The 21,891-nt window shown below is 46.1% G+C and overlaps 1 protein-coding gene across 1 annotated transcript in view; it reads right to left on the bottom strand.

Moving 5' to 3' along the window:
* VPS50 (VPS50 subunit of EARP/GARPII complex) overlaps positions 1–17,155 on the bottom strand; it is a 71,697-nt gene extending 54,542 nt beyond the window's left edge. Inside the window, exons 1-4 of the mRNA XM_058678138.1 lie at positions 16,995–17,155; positions 12,038–12,106; positions 2,861–2,983; positions 856–927 (exon numbers count right to left, since the gene is read on the bottom strand). Coding sequence (XP_058534121.1) covers positions 856–927; positions 2,861–2,983; positions 12,038–12,106; positions 16,995–17,027 — 297 coding nt within the window. The 5' untranslated portion in view covers positions 17,028–17,155. The remainder of the gene's footprint in view (positions 1–855; positions 928–2,860; positions 2,984–12,037; positions 12,107–16,994) is intronic.
* Between the last annotated feature and the right edge of the window lie 4,736 nt (positions 17,156–21,891).

Raw genomic sequence — 21,891 nt, 5'->3', positions numbered from 1 at the left:
AAATGTAGACACTTTAAGGATACAGAATTTGAATTTTAAAGGATAAATCTGTCAGGACAAGTCATGTTCGGTCAATTTACTAAGACAGTATTTTTTGAAATACAGAATTTGCTTATACCCCTGGGCCTTTTGTCCCATAAAAGAAGGTAAGCAGTTTGGTCCTTCTATCTCTGAAAAGTTGAAAACACGTGCTTTGAGGCATAGTGTGAAGCCATCTGAGGTTCTGCTGGTCAATCCCAGGTGTGATATGAAAGTGTGCCGGAGGACGACAAGGCCATTGCACTCTGGTCCCACAGCGCCAGCGCCTGGCCAGCCACACGGCGCTAAGCCTGGCTCCCAGGAGGTCCACAGTGTCAGCTCAGGAAACCTCAGGCCCAGTGGGAACAAGACACTCACTGCACATTGAAAACAGGAATGCATCCAGCCTTTCACCTTTTCTTAATCTGTGCTAAACATCTTCAAAATCATGTCATTTAATTCCTAGATACACTCATTGCTTTTGTCTAGAAAGAGGGTTTCCATCAAGGTTAAGAAAACCAAACTCTAAGCAGTCTTTAGACTTAATAATGAAACCTCCTTGTTAATCCTAAATATTCTTTCAAGAATTACAAAGATTCCACAGGAATCACTGACAACACTTAGGATCCCAGAGACAAAACAAGTTCTAAGAGCAAAGGTACCAAAGCAACACGCAGGAACACTGCATTACATTTTACCGTACATGAGTCACTTGAGTCAAAGTCACGCTAAATCTTGGGACTTGTTCAAATGTTAATGGATTAGTTCAAACCATAGAATCTACAGACATCAGCGCTCAGCGGCGTCTCACCCACGGCTCTGCGGGAGTATACTTACGGCAGCTTGCTGCTTTTTCAGTTTGTCTCTGTACTCCTCTAATTCTTGCAAATTGAGAACAGGAGGGAGTTTCTACAAACATTCATTAAGGAAGAGTAAATATTAAAGCACTCACTTTGATTTCATTCACCCAGACACTTGGGACTAAGGAATCAGAAGAGCGTCCCAACCACTGCCCTCCGTCTTCTCTCACCAAGTCTCCCTTACAAACCTCCAGCTACAAAAGCCTCCACATCTTCATGACCTAACCCTGGTCCAGGCCACCTTGCCACATCCAGAAAATTCCACTAGCACTGGAGCTTCCAGAAGCTAGCAAGAGACACGGTTTCTGTGACCTCTGACCTTTTAGACCCTAACCCCAATTCCAGCAGCCTGGGACTGTCCCTGGATATGTATGATAAAGGCAAAACAGACTGCCTGTCTGAAACACTCCACATGGTAATTAAGTCCTGCAATGGCCAGGGACAGGGAGAGTTGTCCGACCGCATTCTGGATGACATCAGCTCCCAGCAGACAGAAACACAAGCTACAGTGCCCAGCAGCAAACAGGCTCCAGCCACCTGTTAGCCGGAACTTGGGCTGCACTGGTGGGCACTGCTCACAGGGTAAGTCTGCACACTTTTCACACTTCTGCTGAAGCCACAGCACGACCCAGCCCTCTCTGAATGTTCTTAGACATGTAAAAAGTCAGTGTTGCCAACATTATGTCACAGAAGTTCTTGTCACAACTATGCAATTCATTTTCATGATTAATAGTCTCAGAGTTTTCCTAAACATATTCAGATAGAACAAAATTGAAAAGCAAAAACTAAAACAATAAACCCACAGAAGCATTGCCCACCAGTATCCTAGGCTTGCATTTCAAACCACATTTTTAAAGATAATTCCAGGGCTAGGGCCAACATAGTGGCTCAACAGGTTGATCCTCCATCTCCCAGCACCAGCATCCAGCATGGGCACTGGCTCGTGTCTCGGCTGCTCCACTTTTGCTCCAACTCTCTGCTTACAGCCTGAGAAAGCAGTGAATGACAGGTCAGGTCCTTGGGACACTGAATCCTCAGAATGAGCTCCTGGTTCATAGCTTCAGACCAGGCTCAGCTCCGCTCTAGCCACTGCAACCATTTGGGGTGTAAACCAGTAGACGGAAGACCTCTCTCTGTGTCTCTCCTTTTCTCTGTAAGATCTGCCTTTCAAATAAAAAGAAATAAATCTTAAAAATAATAATTTTGGGGGCCAGTGTGGTAGCTTAGAGGCTAGTGGTTCTGCCAGCAGTGCTGCATCCCACAAGGCTGCTGGTTCTAGTCCTGGCTGCTCCACCTTTAATCCAGGTCCCTGTTAGCCTGGGAAAGAAGCGAAGGATGGCCCAAGTCCTTGGGCCCTGCAACCACACAGGAAATCTGGAAGAAGTTCCTGGTTCCCAGCTCAGGCCGCCTTAGCTCTGGCTGTTACACCCACTGGGGAGAGTATACTGGATGGAACATCTTTCATTGTCTCCTCCTCTCTATATATAGCTCTGAATTTCAAATAGGAATAAATAAATCACTATATATACATACAGGTCAGCACTATGGCACAGCAAGTAAAACCACTATCCACAGTGCCAGCATATCACATGGACACTGGTTTGAATCCCAGATGCAACACTTCAGTGTCAGCTTCCTGCTAATGTACCCAAGAAAAGCAACAGAGGATGGCCCAACTGCTTCGGCCCTGCACCCACATGGGCGGCCCAGAAGAAGTTCTTGGCTCCTGGCTTCAGATCAGCCTAGCTCTGGCCAATTGGGGAGTCAATCAGCACGTGGGAGAGCATGCGCACTCTTTTTCTGTCTCTAACTGCCTTTCAAATACACAAATATACAAGTAAAATAAATAACCAATAAAATCAATAACCAAATCCACACCCTTTGTTTAAAAAATGAAATTCATCTTTAAAAGGGATTCAAATCTCATAAATGTAGTCACCGAACAAAGCGGGGTCCACACATATCCTTAAAAGCTTTCTTACCTCCAGTTCATATTTAACAACATCAAATGAGTCTGCAGAAAAATACACCTGCTCGATGCTGTTAATCAGCTCTTGTTCAGCTTGTGGGTCACAGGGCTGCTCGCGGAGTTCCCTGAATTCCTCCTTTAAGGACAAAGGAAAAATCCACGGTTATAACAGTTTAGTCGTTAATATTCTACTGCCATGGAAGCCATCTGCTTTAACAGCCCCCTCTTCTGGGAACTGCTCTAGCCACAGACCCTAACGAGCTGGCATCAGGAAAGCCCATGCAAACACAAGCACCCGGGCGGCAGCCAGCCGACCCCTGGCAACCCAGCAGCGGTGCCCTGCCGAGGTACCACACCTAACCCTGTGATGCCACATGGTTTCCTTCTGATGTTGGAACCAAACTCTGCAGTTCATAAAACGGTCCTTGCTGATGACATAGAATGAGGCCTCTTTGGAGTTGTACAACCGAAAAGAATTTCATCAACAAATGCCTTCCCCTGATGTCAGCATCGTCAGCGTATGCGACTTTACTGTGTCGCTGGGAAATGTCAGTAATTCAGCCACGCTCTCCCCTGCCGCACTGGCTAATCACAGCATTACCATCATCAACAGAGCGTATCAATCATGCGATTTCTTACTCAAATTCACCTCCAGCACATTTTCATGCACCAAAAAATTCCTAAAAGTCATTTTACATTCATGAAAATAATTTTCTAAAATATTAATGAATCAGCATTATTCAAGTATACAAAAACTACCTGGTCAATTTAAAAACACCTTTTCCCAAGGGTCCGGCATTGTGATGAAGCAACTAATTAAAACTAGATTAAAGGTTTTTTTCTTATTTTTTTTTAAAGATTTATTTATTCTATTACAAAGTCAGATATACAGAGAGGAGGAGAGACAGAGAGGAAGATCTTCCGTCTGATGATTCACTCCCCAAGTGAGCCGCAACGGCTGGTGATGTGCCGATCCGAAGTTGGGAACCTGGAACCTCTTCCGGGTCTCCCACACGGGTGCAGGGTCCCAATGCATTGGGCCGTCCTCTCCTGCTTTTCCCAGGCCACAAGCAGGGAGCTGGATGGGAAGTGGAGCAGCCGGGATTAGAACCGGCGCCCATATGGGATCCCGGGGAGTTCAAGGCGAGGACTTTAGCCGCTAGGCCACGCCGCCGGGCCCAAGGGTTTTTTTATTTTTAAAAGATTTCAAAAATTGCCAAGATTGAAAACTAACAGGTACATGGCCAAACCAAGAATTCAAATAGGCAGCAATGATGGAGTGTTTTCATCTTAAATGAACAATGCCAGTAGCAGCTAACCTCACTGAAGGCTCACACACTCGGCTTTAGCCGCAGCTCCTGCTCACCCCCAGCGGCGCAGGCACTGCGCCTAGTTTTCTTTTTCCACTTGGGAAGCATGCATTTTCATATTCTCCTTCATTCTTTCTCTCTCCTCCTTCTCAAAATAACGGTAAAATAAACGTCCCAAGTTACTAAGAATGTCAAGAGAACCCATGATTGTCACTTATAAACATCTCACAAGTTCATGGTGATGAACCCATCAATGAGGTGCAGTGTGCAGCGACCACAGAGGGTGAGTGCAAGTCGCTCCTGGGCAACTGTGCAAGGGACATCACAGGAAGCACACGGACCCACAGGACTTCAAAGACATGGGGGACATGGGGGATATCACACACTCTGGGACACAAAACCTGAAAACCTGAACTAAGGAGAGAGACAAGCCGAGGAAAGCAAAACCAACCAACCAACCAAACAAACAAACAAACAAACCAACCAAAGCAAGCAAGCAGCAGATAAGGTAGAACTGAACCCAAAGCAAAGGCCTCCAGCTAACACCGCAGCCTTGCCAAGTGCCCCCTTCCTGTCAGTCATACTGGTGGCGCCCATGTGAAGATGGATGGGAAGTTTTCCCAGCAACTGAACTCAGTCCCCTGCAGTCCCACCACACTTGTGGTACCTAACTGCTTCTGCCCCAGGCTTCCCCAGTCTCCTAGCTGCTGAGCACACAGGCATGCAGCACACTGTCCTCTTCCTAAGAACACAGACTCCTGGTTACTCTGTCTCCATCCTTAGGCTCCATGTGCCAAGCACCCTAGAGGTCAGACTCAGGTATCAGACTCAACAATTCACACTGCAGCTATGCTGAAAAAGGAATATGACGCAAAAAGCTGGGCTCGGCTTCGTGTCCTGGCTGCTCCACACCCAACACAGCTCCCTGATGGTGTGCCACGCTCAGCAGCTGAGAACGGCCTCGGAGCTTGGATTCCTGTGCCCGCATAGAGGACCTGGAGGAGGCTCCTGGCCCCTGCTCTGGCCTGGCACCACTGCAGCCCCTGTGGCCACGGAGAGTGAACCAGTGGATGGAAGACCTCTCTTGGCAACTCCTTCACCTAATTAAACACATCTTAAAAAAAACAAAAACAAAAACAAAACGACAATATTCTTGTTTTGATAGTCCAAACTTCCTACCAATGCCTAATAAATGCTTTTTCTTCTTACTACAAATAAAAATAAGCGCTCAAAGATGTGGGCGTATTTATATACACAGAAGAACTAGGAAAATAAACAGAAATACTAATCTGCATTTCCTAACACATTACTCCATAATGTTGTCATAATCTATAAAGTGATTACTGAGCATCAGAAAGATACCAAGCCACACCTAAAACAGAACCAGATTCCCAAGCCAACAAATGGGGGTGAGCCAAAGGCTGGGTTAAGAAAAAAAAGAAAGGTTTCCCATAAAAAAAGAAAAGGCAAAATTGATGTGGAAAATCAGCACTTGGAACTGATACAATATTAAAAATGAAATTTAAAAAATTATAGTAATAGATATTTAAGCTAAGTTTGGGGGAAAACATTGTAGTCTCATTAATTATTAATAAAAATGGTTAAAATCACTTCTTTTCACTGTAAACCTGGCATCACATAGTAACCAAGTACAATCATGGTTTCAGTGACCTATAAAGCCTGAAACTCCAAGAAGCAGAAATTGTAGACTGTCAAGCGCACCACAACCTGCCTGCCAGTGCTGATCAAGTAAACAAAGCACACATTGATGTCGTACAGCAAGAAAGCTGGAGAACAGTTCTGAGTAATGAATTTAATCGCAGAGAGAAGGCAGCAAAGTCCACCCAATCTGCCCCTCGGGCTGCAGAGTGACGACCCACCCACTGGGAAACCGCTCCCAGCCAACACTATCCCACTCCACAAATCACTTTCTAATTCTCACTGTGCCAAAGTTCCCCTCCCCAACTGTAGTCAGAGGGGCCACACGATGGCAGGTGCCAACAGAAGTGAGAGCAGGGACACATGGCGAGCTCCTCTGGGAAGGAGAAGGAGCAGATCTGGAGGAGAGCCCCGAGAAGTTCCGAGGAAGGACCCCAGGGTTCCAGTCCAAAGCAAAGCTCCAGGAGAAGCAGGTGGCTCCCTGCGGGGACACTGTAAAATGCAAGGCAGATCTTTTAAAAAAATCTGGAATTCCACCTCTAAATCCCAGCCATATTTTTTCTTTCTTGAAACTAAAGCTATTTTAACACAGACCACTGTGCCTGATGCTCTCTCAGGAAAAGCTGAAGCGTTCCAATTTCCTTAACAGACTAAATCAAGCAGGATGAACTCGGAAGGCAGCAGTCCACAAAGGCGGGGCTGGGCATTTCAGGGCGGCTTTCTCAGACAGTCCTAATCCATTCCGCCTCCTCTTCCTCTCTCCCCTCCAGGATCATGCATGAGACAAAGCCACATGAACAAGCAACAGGAATGTACGTGAGCAGAAAAATCCCCAGCAAAATTACAGCTACAGCTCTGCTTTGGCCAAGCCTCTCTTCCTCTCAGCACGAGAACCGGGGATTCAAGTCTACAAAACAAACTGGGCTCTCAAATGTAAGCTGTTATAAAATATATCTAATAGTATTTTCATGGTTTCTGAAAAACTGCAACTTCACAATGCAATTTCCCATATAACACTTTATTTCCTCAGGGAATGTTTCAAATTTAGGAGAGAAAAAAAGAGACCAAATTTTGCATTTAACCACAACTTTCCCATTATCCAGATTACCACTCTAATTAAAACATCTAACCCAAGTTCAAGACTTGTTTTGAGCACCATCACTGTGGCACCAGGATCACATATCACAGAACCACTTCAAGTTTAGACTGCTCTCCTTTTTTAAGATTTATCTTTTTCTTTAAAGAGTGAGAGAGAGAAACAAAACGAGAGAGACAGAATAAGAGAGAGCAAGCGAGACAGCGCTCTTCCAACCCCCGGCTCAACACTCAAATGGCCACAATGGCCAGAGGTGGGCCAGTCCTAAGCTGGGAGCTGGGGCTCCTTCTGGGTCTCCACATGTGTGCAAGGGCCCAGGCACTTGGGCTAACGCCCTGCTGCTTTCCCAGGCCATTATCAGGGAGCTGGATAGCTAGTAGAGTATACAGCACTTGAACCTTTGCCCATATGATATGCCAGCACCACAGGCAGAGGATTAGCTAGCCATGCCACTGAGCTGGTCCCCAGCTGCTTCACCTCTAGTCCAGTTTCCTGATAATACCCCTGGGGAGCAGTGGAAGATGACCTAAGAACCTGGACCCCTGGCCTCCACACAGGAGACATGGACGGGCCCTGGTCTGGCCCATCCCGGCTGCTGCAGCCATCTGGGGAAGGGACCAGCCAAAAGAAGATCTCCATCTTCCTGTATCTCTGCCAGACCCGCCTCTCTGTCCCTCTGCGTTTCAAATACATACAACTTAAAATTAACAGAATTTTCATTTCCCCTCACTTTTACAACTATAAAAACTCTAACTTGGAAAGCTTAACAGGTCTCCCATCACTGACAAACTCAACACATCCCTGAGTTGGGAAAAGCAAGCCTAATTTTCAAACCCACAGAGCAGCTCACAAACTCACAATTTTACGAGCACAGTATCCTTACTTCATGGTCAGGTTTCAACACCTCACACACAATGTACGGAATTAAAACTCAAAGTGCAAATCCGTTCGCCTTTCTGTGATCAGCTTCACAGACAAGAGCTCACTCTAGCACCCCAACTATTAACCTGGATGGCAGCATGAATCTTCTGTGTGCCTGTCAGGGGGTGAGAGGAAGAAACTATGCTCTTGTAAGCCTGAATTGAGGTTTTTCACAATAAATCGTATCAAAGATGTTTCCTATACATCGGCATTTCTTCATAAGTCAACATGAAATACATTCCAAAAACAAAAGACATAATCTTATCAAAGCTAATATCACACCAGGGTTGATAGGGAAAAAAAACTGTGAGCCACCCAAATCCACACAAAGCTAAAAAGAGTAACAAAACAGTAAGTTTCCAATATCCTTCCATCAGTATTATAAAGTCACAACTCACTGAACCAGAAACAGGTCTGAGCTGCGTTGAAATGAAACAACATTCAAAATCTATTCCAGGCACACAGACACCCGGAATAAGAAAACCATATTCCAAATAAGTTCATAATGAATAGCCAGATGTCTGATTATGTGGGAAAATGACACATATTCCTAAAATCCCGGTAGAACAACAATAATAATCCATCAAAAGTAGTCGGTTTATATTTGTGTTTTAGATAAACCCGTATAAATGCAATCTAATTTAACTCAAGGCTTTTACTGCCATCTACTGGAATCCTGGTGAGTTACAACAGCAAAGAGTTAAGTGATTCATTGCAAACTCTTAGAACAGGGTATGACACAGTTATAGCAAACTTAAGTAACAAAAACAATGCTTTAATCATTTTTGCAATAACAGGATGCTAATATATATATATGTATTTTGGTTTTAGACAGATTGTTACTATAAACATTATTTATTGAAACTTTTTGAGTGACTGAGCTGAAATCACAACAGATAGTACAAATTTCATTTTATACTGTGCCAAACATATTCAAAGCAAAGGAGGAGCACCAGTGACCTCAACACTGAGCTGTTTAAGCTAAGAAGCTGGCATCTTCTAGCAAGTTCTGAAAAGAACCTTAAACATCTTCTCTCTCTCCTCATACTGTCTTACAAATGCATACTGTCTATTAAAATGCAAAATTTCCATTTGACTCCCACTTCCCCCTAAACTGGGGCACAAACATGTTCATGAAATGCAGGCCTTGAACCAGATCCTGTCCAGTTTCATGTTTCTCAGTGACAGCAACAGCACAACTCAACGCCCGCTGGCTTACTGAACACACTCCACAACACTGCTCAGCTTCCCTTTCACTTCCCTCTTCTTATTTTCGGGTGGGTGGCACCACATGACATCTGCAAACACAGGACGAGCCATCACCTCAACAAACAGCCATTTCACAGGAATGTCCGGGTGTCCCTCTCCTGCTGGTCCTTTACACAGGACTCTTCTCACGTAACAGGGCCCAAGCTGGCAGCTATCTCCTTGGAAACCCCACTGGGAGCTCAACAGGAAAAGAGAAAAAACAAAGTGCCATTCCTGAAGAACAGTTTGTCATTGTTTTAAACTAACTTTTTGCTTATTAACCTTTTTGAGTGAGGGAGAACTATTAAATGGAATTAATGCTTACAGGGTGCTGAGTCGATAGCTATACAAACTTCATGATATCCTGTGAGTGTTATTTGTGCAATATGCACCCATTACTATTAAAACTCAAGCTTCAAAGTACTTTCTACAAAACACCACCATTGTAAGATACAGAGAGACGAGCTACACTCCTCCATGTGCAATGACCCCTGGCTATTCCAAGTCTGCCTCGCGTCCTGCTTCCTTCCCGTTCCGGGTCGATCCGCAATCCCCAGGCTTATCACCCACCTTCCCCCTCCTTGAACGGAAGTGACTCCTGAGGATAAAAGGAAGCTTGTGTCTTCTCCTATGCCAGGGCCAGTCCCTGCAGGGCACACTGAATACAGACCAGCAGGCAAACTGACCCCTGACCGCGTCAGTGACATCCATCCATTTTTAAAGTTTTCTTCTGCTGTTTACAATTTATTCTGCAAAGCATACGCTACTTGGAAAGGGTCATTTTAAAATAAACATTTCAAATTATTTTCCATTTTGTTGAAATGCTTTTAATACTCTTACAAATTTAAACGAATTTTATTTTTTGTAAACATCAAATTTCTAACCATCAAGAATTAGCTGCGATCTTTTTTTTTTTTTAATGTGATTGTATAAAAAAAATAAACCACTTAAGTCCCAGGTCTAGTTTAGAAACTTACAGTCAAATCTCAGCTGTGAAAACACACTCAGTGTGAAAGCCACACCGTGCGGGGCACTTCTTCATTTCAGCACTGAGAGCAAACCTGCCCCGATCAAGCCCATCTGCTGGACAGGACTTCAAGGCTCTGAACCTGCAGCCCTTGCACGCACACAACCGCCAAGGCAGGCAGTGGCTCCAGTCCCCGCAGCATCTGGGATGCTACAAACGGTGCAAGAGCTAGGCAGGCTTTCACAGCGCAAGGCCAAGTGCAGGCTAACAGTGTCAGGACCTGGGCAGCCAAGCTAACCTGCCCTTTTATCGTGTGCTAGAGACATCAGAGTCCCGGCCTCACCCTCACCTGAACCGTTGGCTTGTGCTGACCACATGCTTCCAGGCGGCTGAGGCACCCAGCTGTCACTAACACACACAGCCCAGGTCACTGATAGCACCGGGCTGGAAGGCCACGGAGGAGACTGTGCAATGAAGTCATGAAGCCACAACCTACCACGAGTGCGAAAGGACCGAGCTCAGAGGTTAAAGACAACAGAACCTGCTACGAAGGCATCCGTGTATTTTTTTGAGAGCCTCAGTCACCAATTAAACATGGATTCTGAAATAAGTAACACAATCTAATTCAAGGCATATTCATAACACATGGCAACCTTTTTTCTTAAGGAAATAAACTTTTTATCAAGTAGAATACAGGATTATGCTTTATTTCTCAAAAGCTTTATGACGTGCAATAATCTTCAGTAATTACTATATTCAAAATGTCTCTTCAAGGGTTTGCTTGAACCAATTCACGCAAAAGGCATGGTTATGATTTTACTGCATTTAGGGAAAATGTTTGGGTCTAATGTAACACACAGGCTAAGCAGTAGAAAAGAAATCTACAGTTGAGGGTACAGCCTTCCCGAAGGCAGGACAGCACCGTTCTAGGGTCTGACCCGCAGGGCCAGGAGTGGCCTCAGGCTGCTGACCCAGACAAACAGGGCCTACGTTTCAAGATGCCAGGTCCAGAAAACAAACACAACTCCATAATGTGATCCCCGCCCCTAACATCCCAGGGCAGACAGTTGCAGGAGCCCGCTCTGTGAGGGACACAGCAGCTCCTCCCCGCCAGCCTTGGTGGCCAGAGAAGCAGAAGGGAGGGCAGGCGGCTAATATTTCTCCTGCTGGAAGCCTATCACCTTCCAAACCACATTGACTCCGTAAATAACAAAGTGCGAGCATTGAAGGATTGAAATCTAAAATATCAGGGCTGGTGTTGTGGCACAGCACATAAAGCCACCACCTGATACACCTGCATCCCACATGGGCGCTGGTTCGAGTCCTGTTTCTTCCAGTCCACTTGCTAATGCACCAGGGAAAGTGGTGGTAAATGGATCGGGTCCTTGGACCCCTAGACCCACATGAGACCTGGCAAACGCTCCTGGCTCCTGGCTTCTGCAGCCTGCCTAACGCAGACCGTTGCATCCTTTCGAGTTTGAACCAGTGCATGGAACATCTCTGCCCCCTCCCATTCTAACTCTGCTTTCCAATCAATAAAATAAATTTTTAAAAATAATAAAATATCTACAGTTTTGGATAAGCTATTAGCTGCTGATTCAAACACCTCTGCCCAAACATTTATCTTAGTTTTATAGTCTAAAAAACCAGCAGTAAATTATTTTATTGAATTACAGCACATCAGTGTGTATGTGTGTGTGTGTGTGAGAGAGAGAGACAGACAGACAGACAGTCTAGGTCTACTTTCAAGCTAAGAATATGAAATGACATTTATCAGCTGTGCCCTTTCTGCTGGGCCCCAGTGACTCGCTGCCTCCCAAGTTGTGACGACGGCATCAGTGAGCCCTGTGCCCACTGCACAGCTGGATTACCTGGCTTGCCATGGCAAGCATCTGCCTGCAAGAATAACAGCGTCTACGAACTGACCGCTGGAGAGGGAGGTGCAGACCCTGAGTGGAGAGAGGCCCGCGTTCCCCAGGGGACCCATACCTTTCCAGGGACCCGGAGATTCTCAAGGGCACCGAGGTCGCTGAGGCTCTCCGGGGGGCTCTTCAGACCCTGAAACAGTAACAAGATAAAGTCTCACTGTGCTGAAAGATTAGCAAGGGCCACAGCACATAGAAATGGAAGAGACATGACCATCACAAACAAAAACTTCCTAAAAACAATTATTGTTTAGTAGGTACACACTATCAGTAAGCCGATAAGTTATACTTTCAGGTTTTTCTTTTCCAAGATTCATTTATTTTTATTGGAAAGGCAGATTTACAGAGAGGAGACTTAGATCTTCCATCCACTGGCTCACTCCCCAAATGAGCGCAACAACAAGGGCTGAACCAATCCAAAGCCAGAAGCCAGGAGCTTCTTGTGGGTTTCCCACTAAGGTACAGAGTCTCAAGGCTTTGGGCCACTCGCTGCACTCCCAGGCCATAAGTAGAGAGCTGGATGGGAAGTGGAACACCCAGGACACAAACTGGTGCCCACAGGGAATGCTGGCACTTCAAGGTGGAGGATTAACCAGTTGAACCATCAAGCCAGACCCACTTCTAGTATTTTCAAAATAAAGCTGCACTACACGGCCCATTGTGCTGCCTAGGGATAGCACTGCTTTGTGGACTAGTATCTTTACCAAACGAGCTGATCAAAGATGGAGAAACTATGCGAAGCACGTATTTAACGCAGAAATAGTCCCTTCGCCGTACCCGATTATTTCTTACCCATGTATTCCACTCACACAGTAAATCTCACCTCCTGCCGCATGCTTTCTGGCACTCTGCATTTTCTAGGGTCAAATCGGCCGAAGGACAGGGGAAGCCTTCTGTGCACCAAGGGAAATCAGCATAGAAAGAATCCAGCGACTTCAACATCCTTTGAACGGGACCATAACAGCCTAGCCAAACCAAAGCCCTGGGGCAGAAGCTAACCTAGCATTTAGGACCACCCCCCCACGCACCACCTCCATCCCCGCACGTGCAGCTCACAGCGGGATGCCTTAATTTGAGTCCTGGCCCCGACTCCTGACTCCGGCTAACCCACCAATGCAGACCTGGGATACAGCAGACAACGACTCAAGGAACCAGGTTATCCACACGCGGGATCTGAGTCTCCCACTATTTCACCAGCCCAGCCTCTGCAGGTATCTGGGGAGTGCATCAGGGAGTGGGAGCACTCACCTCTCAAAATCAGACACCCCATGATGTGTGAGCGTGTGCAAAACGGACGGATGAGGAATCCTTCCGGTGCTCTGCACTGCCCCCTGCGGTGCTCCGTAAGGGAAATGCATGGTCTGCTTGGGCTGACCACTGGGGTCCCGGGGTCTCGGGGTCTCGGAGCAGAGCGTATCATCGCATGCTGATGTGCTTCGCTACAACTCTTCCTGACCAAGCCCTCCGCCTCACACAACTCCTCCACAACTCCCAGTCTCTAAGGAATCCAGCTGTTCTCCACCATCTCTCTCTCCGGCACCTTCACCACTCAGGAGAAACCAGCACCCTCCACAGAATCACCCACTCCTCAAGGTAGACTCCGAAGGCCGCCTCGTGCCCATGCACCACTTCCAGCCATGCTCCCAGGACCCTTTCAAAAGCAGGATTCCTGGGCCCACGCCCAGCTACTGAATAGGTATGACTGGAGTAGGAAACTAAGTTGCATTTTAACAAGCACTCGTGTTTGGAAGCACAGCCAGACATTTTTTAAGATCTCACCTTAAAGAAGAGAAGCCCTCACTTCTAAATATCGCTCACCTTCTTTCCCAGACTTTAAGTCCCAAAGGGAGAGAAAAATGCTGTCCTACTGTCCTCCATCACCCAGTGACTAGCAGGTTCCAGGAACTGAGTGCACAGAAATGAGTAAATTGTTGGTGGGTGCTGATGCCAGGCTCCAATCTGTAACTATTTAACATACTGTTCCCATGAGAACATATGAGGGACTACAGAAGAAGTTTCCAGTAAAGCTTGCTGAAAACAAACAAACAAAAAACAGAAAGGCCTCTGAACTTAGCATGCCCTACAGATGGGGAAACAGATGTTACGTGGTCTGAATTTGTCCCCGAGTCACAGTGAAGGAACAGTGTCCAGAGGGCAAGGTTGTGTTACACAAATTACAACGGGAAAGCAAATCCCTCTGATGTGAGTCAAAATCAGGACCACCCCAGAATATCTTTGGTAAAGTTTGTTACTCTTCTTAAACAGCCCTAAAAACATAGATTTGTGTGACCAATTGAACAGAAATCGTTGCAGTGAGACAATGTATCCAATTTTGTCTTTCTGACACCAGTGGCTGAAGGGTAAAATGTGATCTCTGCTGACTCAGAGGCAACAGTCTTACGTCCAAGAAAGAAACTTTCTCCCAAAAGCCTCAGGGAAAGACAAGTCAGAGGGGGGTGGGGCGTGCAAGGAAGCAGAGAAGTAACTGCAGAACTGGGCGCTGACGAATCACCTGAGTCCCACCTTGACCCTCTGCAGGTCGTCTTACTCACGAGCAAAGTCCCAGCCTGCAAGCTTCTCCCAGACCTGGCTTCTTGCCCAACCTCACTTCCTAACACTGTCTCCTCACTCCCTTGGCTCCACCCACATGGGTCTGTGCTATTCCCCAAATGCACTTCTCTGGGGGGAGGGGTCCGCTGCACCTGCTACTCTGCCCCCAATGGGTGCACTCAGTCCCAGACACCCACAGGCCTCACTTCCTCACCTTGGCAGGTCTGTTGTGCTGTCTTAGGGACAACTTACACAGCCTCTGTTCCCTTAACGGTAAATGATCCAAAAGGGCCAGCAATTTCCAGATCCCTCGTTCTCTCTGCAGCTAGCACATTTGTTCTCTGCCTTAGCACTGTTTTGTTATGTTTCCAGCTGCCTGCCCCGAACTCAGAGCAGTGCCTGGCATCTAACACTCAATAACCATTTGTTAACTGAACTGAAAGAACAAAGGGTGGTGAGGTGGAGAAAGGCAAGGGATCCCATGGAAACAGCTGTCAAAGGACACATTTGCAAACAAAGACCCCAGGACAACTGAAAGGCCCCAAAGATCAAAAGTCACAGACTTTTCCCACATGAGCTTCATGTATAATATCAGCACATTCTGAATTGTGCTCCTTCTACACTTAACCCAGTACACAGTGCTATACCATTCGGCAGCACTGTTTCCAAAGCTCACCGACTCACAAGCTTTACGCTAATGCTAATCACACAAGTGAATGGAGACCAAGCATACATTATTATTAGGATGACTTTTAAAACATATGCAAAATTCCAGCTTTGTACACTCAGTTTGTACACTGTATACTCAGTTTGTACAATGGATAGTTCCAACACTGGCACGTATTCTTCAGGGTTTCAGTTTTGTTTATTTTCTTCCTTTGCATCAAGGTAAACATTAAATTCAATAAAAAACTGGTTGAGGTTTAAAGTTTGCCATTTTAAACACAATTTCATTGAAATACAGAGACACCAACTTTTTCCTGACATCTGGAATGTTATGTTTCTCCTCTCCTACTCACTGTCAAACAAACAAAATTAGAAATAAAGTTGCAAAATAAAGCTGGGGGAGGGGAGCCAAATTGAGCTGCTGTGCAACTGTAACAACTTGGGCCCCAAAGACCTGCAGGCAGGAGCAGCCAACCAGGCTGGCCTGTGAAACTCAGACCCTTCATTGCAAGGAGTCTAGTAAGCAGGAAGTAACCCACTAAAGTGCATATTCCTTTCCTATCACACAACACCAAAGACCCCACGGAAGTATCTCCCTCTAGAATTACAGGTAGACAGCCCCTTTTCTATTCCGGCCTTCCCACTGGCGACATACCCCAAAACAGCCAACAGGGCCCCCAGCCAAGCACTTTCTTGATTAAACCCACCCCTGCTAAATCCTACATTTATGGTTTTAACTTGGTTGTGTCAAATAAATCCACCACCATACTAATCCTATGAGACATGGGTTATTACTCCAATTTAAACATTTAAACTTGTGAAAACAGACACAAATAGTGTTTCACTTGTCAAAAAAAAAAAAAAAAAAAGCTACAAGATGGAGCAGGACCCAAATTCCTGCTCAACTGAGCAGCAGCAGGAAGGCCCTGCCCAAAGCATGACACCAGCATGAACAAACGTGAAAGCTCGCCAACTGTCACTGATTACTCTAAAAAGCTTTATTACTCACAGGAAACAGTCCTTCCATTTCCATTATGTTACCTAAGTGTAATCTGAGAGAAGCAAAATAGTCACAGAAGGATCTGTGCACTGTCCAGCATAAACCTACAATTAGTGACCTCAAATATTTCCCGAGCCCTGTGTGTGCAATCTTCACTTCCTTTTAATTAGCCACAGAAAGCAAGACAACAAAATCGTTCATTAGATGACTATCCTCCACATTCTACAAACTGCTCAAAGCCACATTCTTTCAAACCCCTAAATTAGGTTTCTTTACGTCATTATTTTGTTAGGACAAGGATAACATTTTCCACTGCAGCATTCACCAAAAGGGTTTCACATACTTTGGCCGACATCACAGAACGGAATGGAACCAGAGACAGATTAAACCACGATAATTATGACTGTCATTTTCACATCTGGATGGGCCCTTAAGCTACCCATTCGAGTACTTTCACCAAATTCTGGGCTCTTCCCACTCTTTCAGAGCCGCTGCTACCAGGGTCACCTGCTCACGGACGGCAGCCAGCCTGGAGGAGGCGACAGTGCAGGGAGCAGGGCCAGTCCCGGAGAGATGACAGAGGAGGAGGGCAGGCGCACAGCCCTCACGGCCCACCGTGCTGTTGTCTACAGCAACGTGTCCGGAGGCTCAGGTGAGGCTGCAGGGCATGCCACGGCTGCCCTGCCCCCTTGGTACCTGCCACCGCCTACACCTTGGGTCTGTGCCCGCTGCGGCCGGAGCACTGAACATCTCGGCTCATCTGCCAGCAGAGATGAAAGATTCTGCTTCAGCCGCCGCGACTCACCTGACGGGTCATAAGAGACTTGATTTTCTGCATGTCAAAATCGTGAGGCAGCTACTTTGCCCCCGCAAAGACTCGCAAATCACACCAAGCCACCAGACAGCGGACCGGGACACAGGGAAGCCATAGTGGATGGTCACGTGGAGCCCTCGACCGGGTCCTTCTTCCTTGCCCTATGCATGCTGGGAATTGTAGTCTTCCGGTTGCTGTCGGCAGGCGCAAGAAAGAGAAGTCTCACCTGGGTACTACATTTCCCAGCATCAGAACAGCGGGTGCCGCAGGGTCATGCGCCTGGGCTTAGGAGTCCGCCCGGCGCGGGTCTAACCTGTGTGACAGGTGCCTGGGATGAGGGCGCAGGGCCTCTGAGGAGCCGGTCACAAACCACGCTGACTGCCCCGGAGTGCGATGGGGCCCGCGGGAGAAGGAGCGCTGGTCCACGGGAACGACCCAACACGCCTGCACACAGGCCTTCAACGACTTGTAGTCGTTGAAATTTGGGAAAGTTATGGAGGGAGTTTGGGCGGTGCTAAATTTTAAAATGACATTACAATTCAAAATACAAAGACTCACCAAAAATAAGGTGTTCTGTTATAGCCAGTGAATTTCTATTTTTTCTATTGGCCAAATTTCCAGAAGTGAGCTTTTTAATACATACTAAACACTGAAAAGCCAGAAAATGTGAAACAGTTGTTTCACTCTAGCACTGTACATTTGAGAATTTTCTTTTTTTAATTTTTAAAAAAATTTTTATTGGAAAGTCAGATATACAGAGAAGAGGAGAGACAGAGGAAGATCTTCGTCGGCTGATTCACTTTCTTACCAACTGGAGAAAAGAAGAACTCAAAGCTAACAATGCAATACTCTGAACAAGCACAGCAAATCAGTGTGGTTCTCTACAAAGAAATATTTTCTAATTCAGCATACCTTAACACTACATAAAATGATTAAAAACTTTATACATGTGTTCCTCTTCTTTTGCAATATCACAGGAAAAAAAAAAAGACAAAACAGAACCCCTCCCCCCCAAAAAAGACCTTAAAAAGTCTGAAAGCAGTAGTCATTTCATTTTCATTTATCAGTGAGATGCCCTCAGAACTTGGACTTCTGCGAGCTGTGGTCACAGTACGCCAATGCAAACTGGCAGACAGTGGGGCCTGGAAAGACCTGGGGAGAGCGCCCCTCCTGTATGCAGATGGGAGCAGCAGGCCCCAGGAGTCCTGTAGGCAAGGGCACATTTCTAATGGCTAAGTAAGAGATGTGTTGGCAATGTACCTTGCAGCTCAATCCTGCTTTAATGAGGAGGCCACATTTAGGATCATTTATAAGTCCTGCAGGAGTGGAGAGATGCGGTCCCTGCTGCGTGAAGTGGCCACACGACCTGAGCAGGCAGCGGCAGCTGGGCAGGTGCCCGGCGGGTAGTGGAGAGCTGGAGAGGCACTCAGGAGGGGGGCACCGCCTGCTCATGCAGCTGCCCTGGGGGAGAGAGTTCGGCTGCTGGCGGCGGGGGGCAGCCATGAAGGAAGGGGCGCCCACATGGGCACAGGCCCATGGCAAGGCCTCCGCTGGCTGCCCGCTCTGCCTCTATTCTGTGTTGTCCTTGACCCGTCAGCTCTGTTTCCCAACAGTTTCTGCCACTCACGAAGAAAGAAGGTATGTGTTCACTGTTCTGCATAAAGCCAGACCAGCCTTACTTACATGAAACCAAACGACTGAATTATGTAGTTATGACACAAGAGCGAACAAAAATCCCCTCCCCCACACGTATCTGACACGCATACACGCACCACCTGCACAGGAGTGTGTATGTATCCTGGGGGTAAACATACACGCTACCCCAGTGACTCATTAAATTGCTTGCAGTGTAATCAACATGGACATGGATTGTTTTAGGGTAGGCGGACTTCCCATACTAAGTGTAAATAGAACTAAGGTAATTAAACAGCAATACCATGTCGTCTTTGTTCCTGGATATTATAATAAGACGAAACGTCTCCAAGGGTCAGAGGTGTGATGTAAGCTATTGATGATGGGAAATTCCTTAGTGATAAAAAAAACAAAATCTACAAGTTATTTTTTGCAGAATCTTGACAAAGTTGACAGCAGTAAGAAGCTAAACATTGCTTGCAGGACAGCCTATGCAAACATTCTGGATTTGGTGATTACTTCAGGAGGTTGGGTTTATAGCTTGCAAACTGCCACTAGAGGGCGCGTTGTAATAGTGCTTCCAATAAAAATAACATTTCCCCAACATAAAGAGATCATATGCAGTGTTCCTTATGGGTTTTAACTTATTTATGCAGCATCTACCATCATCTCAGGGCTGGAAAGCAGGGATGTTTTAAAATACAACAAAGGGGGAAAAACCTCATAATTTAAGATAATACCTTAACATGAAAATATATGCATTATATATAAAGCACTTAAAATTGAAGATGTTTTAAAGATTTATTTATTTGAAAGGTACAGTTAAAGAAAGAGGAGGAAAAAACACAGAGAGAGTGGGAAATAAGGAGAGAGACAGGGAGTTCCCAGCTGCTGTTTTACTTCCCAAGCGGCTGCCAAGCCTTAGACTGGCCCAGGCAGAGGCCACGAGCCTGGAATGTCATCTAGGTCTCCCACTTGAGTCACAGGCTCCAAACACTTGCGTCGTCTCCTGTTTCCCTGGTGCAATAGCAAGGAGCTGAATCAGGAGTGGCGCGGCAGGGACTTGAACAACACCCATATGTGTTGCCAGCATTGCAGGCGGAGGCTTAACTGCCTACAACACAGTGCCATTCCCAGCAAACATTTAATTATGAAAAAGATTGGGGCACAGCGCGGTAGCCTAGTGATTAAAGCACTCCCCTTGCATGCACCGGGATCCCATATGGGCACTGGTTCTAATCCTGGCTGCCCCACTTCCCTTCCAGCTTCCTGCTTGTGGCCTGGAAAAGCAGTCAAGGACGACCCAAAGCCTTGGGACCCTGCATCTGCACTGAAGACCTGGAAGAGGCTCCTGGCACCTGGCTTTGGATCGGCACAGCTCTAGCCGCTGTGGCCACTTGGGGTACATACCAGTGGATAGAAGATCTTTTTCTGTCTCCTTTCTGTATATCTGCCTTTCCAATATTAATAACTTTTTAAAAAAAATAAAAAGATTGTCTTTTTTCTCTGATTTTGCTAAGATTCCAGTGAAATTCATCATGAAGAAGCACTAGGTTGGAAATTACCAGAAGAGCTAACCTAACGAAGGCAAACCGTGATGGAGAGTGAGCTGGATGCTGCGAGGGAGCCCCGGAACGTCCGTACAACCTGCACCTGCTTTACGCAATCCAATGCTAAAACTGGCTTGCATTTGTTAACTTTACTTATTTATTTTTTTGTTTTATTGAAAAGACACAGAGAAAGAAAAAAGAAACAAATAAAAATCTCCTATCTGCAGGTTCACTACCCCCCCCAGCCCCGCCTCCAAACTCCCGCAGCAGCTGGAGTTGGGCCAGGGTGAAGCCAGGAGCTGGCAGCCAAATGCAGGGACTCCAGCACAGGATGTGGCACAGCACATGGCAGACCCACGTGGCTTCTTTCACAGCTGGGCCAGCTGCTTGTTCCCTCTGAGACTCAGAAGAGCAGAGAACATCTGGAGTTTGTTTCTTTGGGAACAACTTCACACAACTACTAGTTAAGCTCTATCTTCGGTGCTGAGGCTCTATGAGTCACTAAGATTTCCCACTGTATTCAAGGAACCCAAGGGGAAAATAAACACGCATTAAAGTGAATCACAGTTAGTGAATGAGACAAGTGACAGCATACATTCAAGGTATAAATACAGCACATGGTGTAGCGTCGCTCTTCCCCAGGCGTGGGTCCATTTTTCAAGGTGAGATGATAAAGTGATCTCCGAGAGGACACGGGCTTCCCAGCTCTCACTCTTTGCCCAAAGTTTTTGCGAAGACCAGTTGTCTGCCTGGGTACAAATAGTGTGTCCAAATTTGGGTTCCAAAATAGCTATCATTGTTGTTGGACTTGAACAATACTTGAGGAGTACTCTCCTGTCATCATTGAACTGTGGCGGGCCTTGAACCTGATTCATGCAAGCATTTCACTTGATCTGCTGCAGATCTGGTTGAATACTATCTAGATACTTCCTGTGTATGGAGTGGAAGTCCAAGACCACGCCCTTCTTGTCAATAAGGGTTAACCTGTAACTTCATAAATCAAGTGGAAGTGCTAGGCAGCCCGCTGCCATGACAATGAAGAGGCCAGGCCAGAGCAGCGCCAACAGCACAGTGGAGGCCGGATCCTTTCAGGCACACCAGCTCACCTGCCCTGCACTTCAGTTGTGGACATGTGGTCCCCGTGTATTATCTGTCGTTTCATTATTATCGTGCATGATTCAGTCAGCCCGCTTGGTAACACACTATCTGCTTTTCAAAGTATGAAGAATCCAGATTCAATAAAACCATAAAAATCACTTGCAATAGAAAATATTGCACAGAAGAACATACCTGTAAAGAGACTGTGGTGCTGTTTTGAGTCTTGCTATAGTTTTACATGCTTCTTAGCAAGTTCACGCAAGTTTGTAAATGTTTCACAGGTACAAGAGTACTTGCATTTTTATTTTAAAAGTATTCATTTCAAACCAGCAGTATACTTTCTGCATGGTATTAAACTAACCGTTGGTTTCTAAGGAAATTTCACGATATTCTCTCATTCTAAAACTGTACTTCCTTCCAATAAGGTCACCTCAATGTATGTTCTCCTTCATGAGATTGTCAGCAACTACAAACAGCAGTTGATGACTAATGCCAAGAAAGTGTTCTGAGAGTCCTAAGCCTGTTTTCTTGCTAGGCACATAACAGGTGTTCCCCTCCGTGTCCTTTGTATACACATCCACTGTGTATTCAAATCATAGAAGCAAGAG

The sequence above is a fragment of the Ochotona princeps genome, chromosome 20 (genome assembly GCF_030435755.1).
Source record: "Ochotona princeps isolate mOchPri1 chromosome 20, mOchPri1.hap1, whole genome shotgun sequence".
NCBI classification, from domain to species: domain Eukaryota; kingdom Metazoa; phylum Chordata; class Mammalia; order Lagomorpha; family Ochotonidae; genus Ochotona; species Ochotona princeps.
This window is presented reverse-complemented; position numbering and strand designations above follow the sequence as displayed.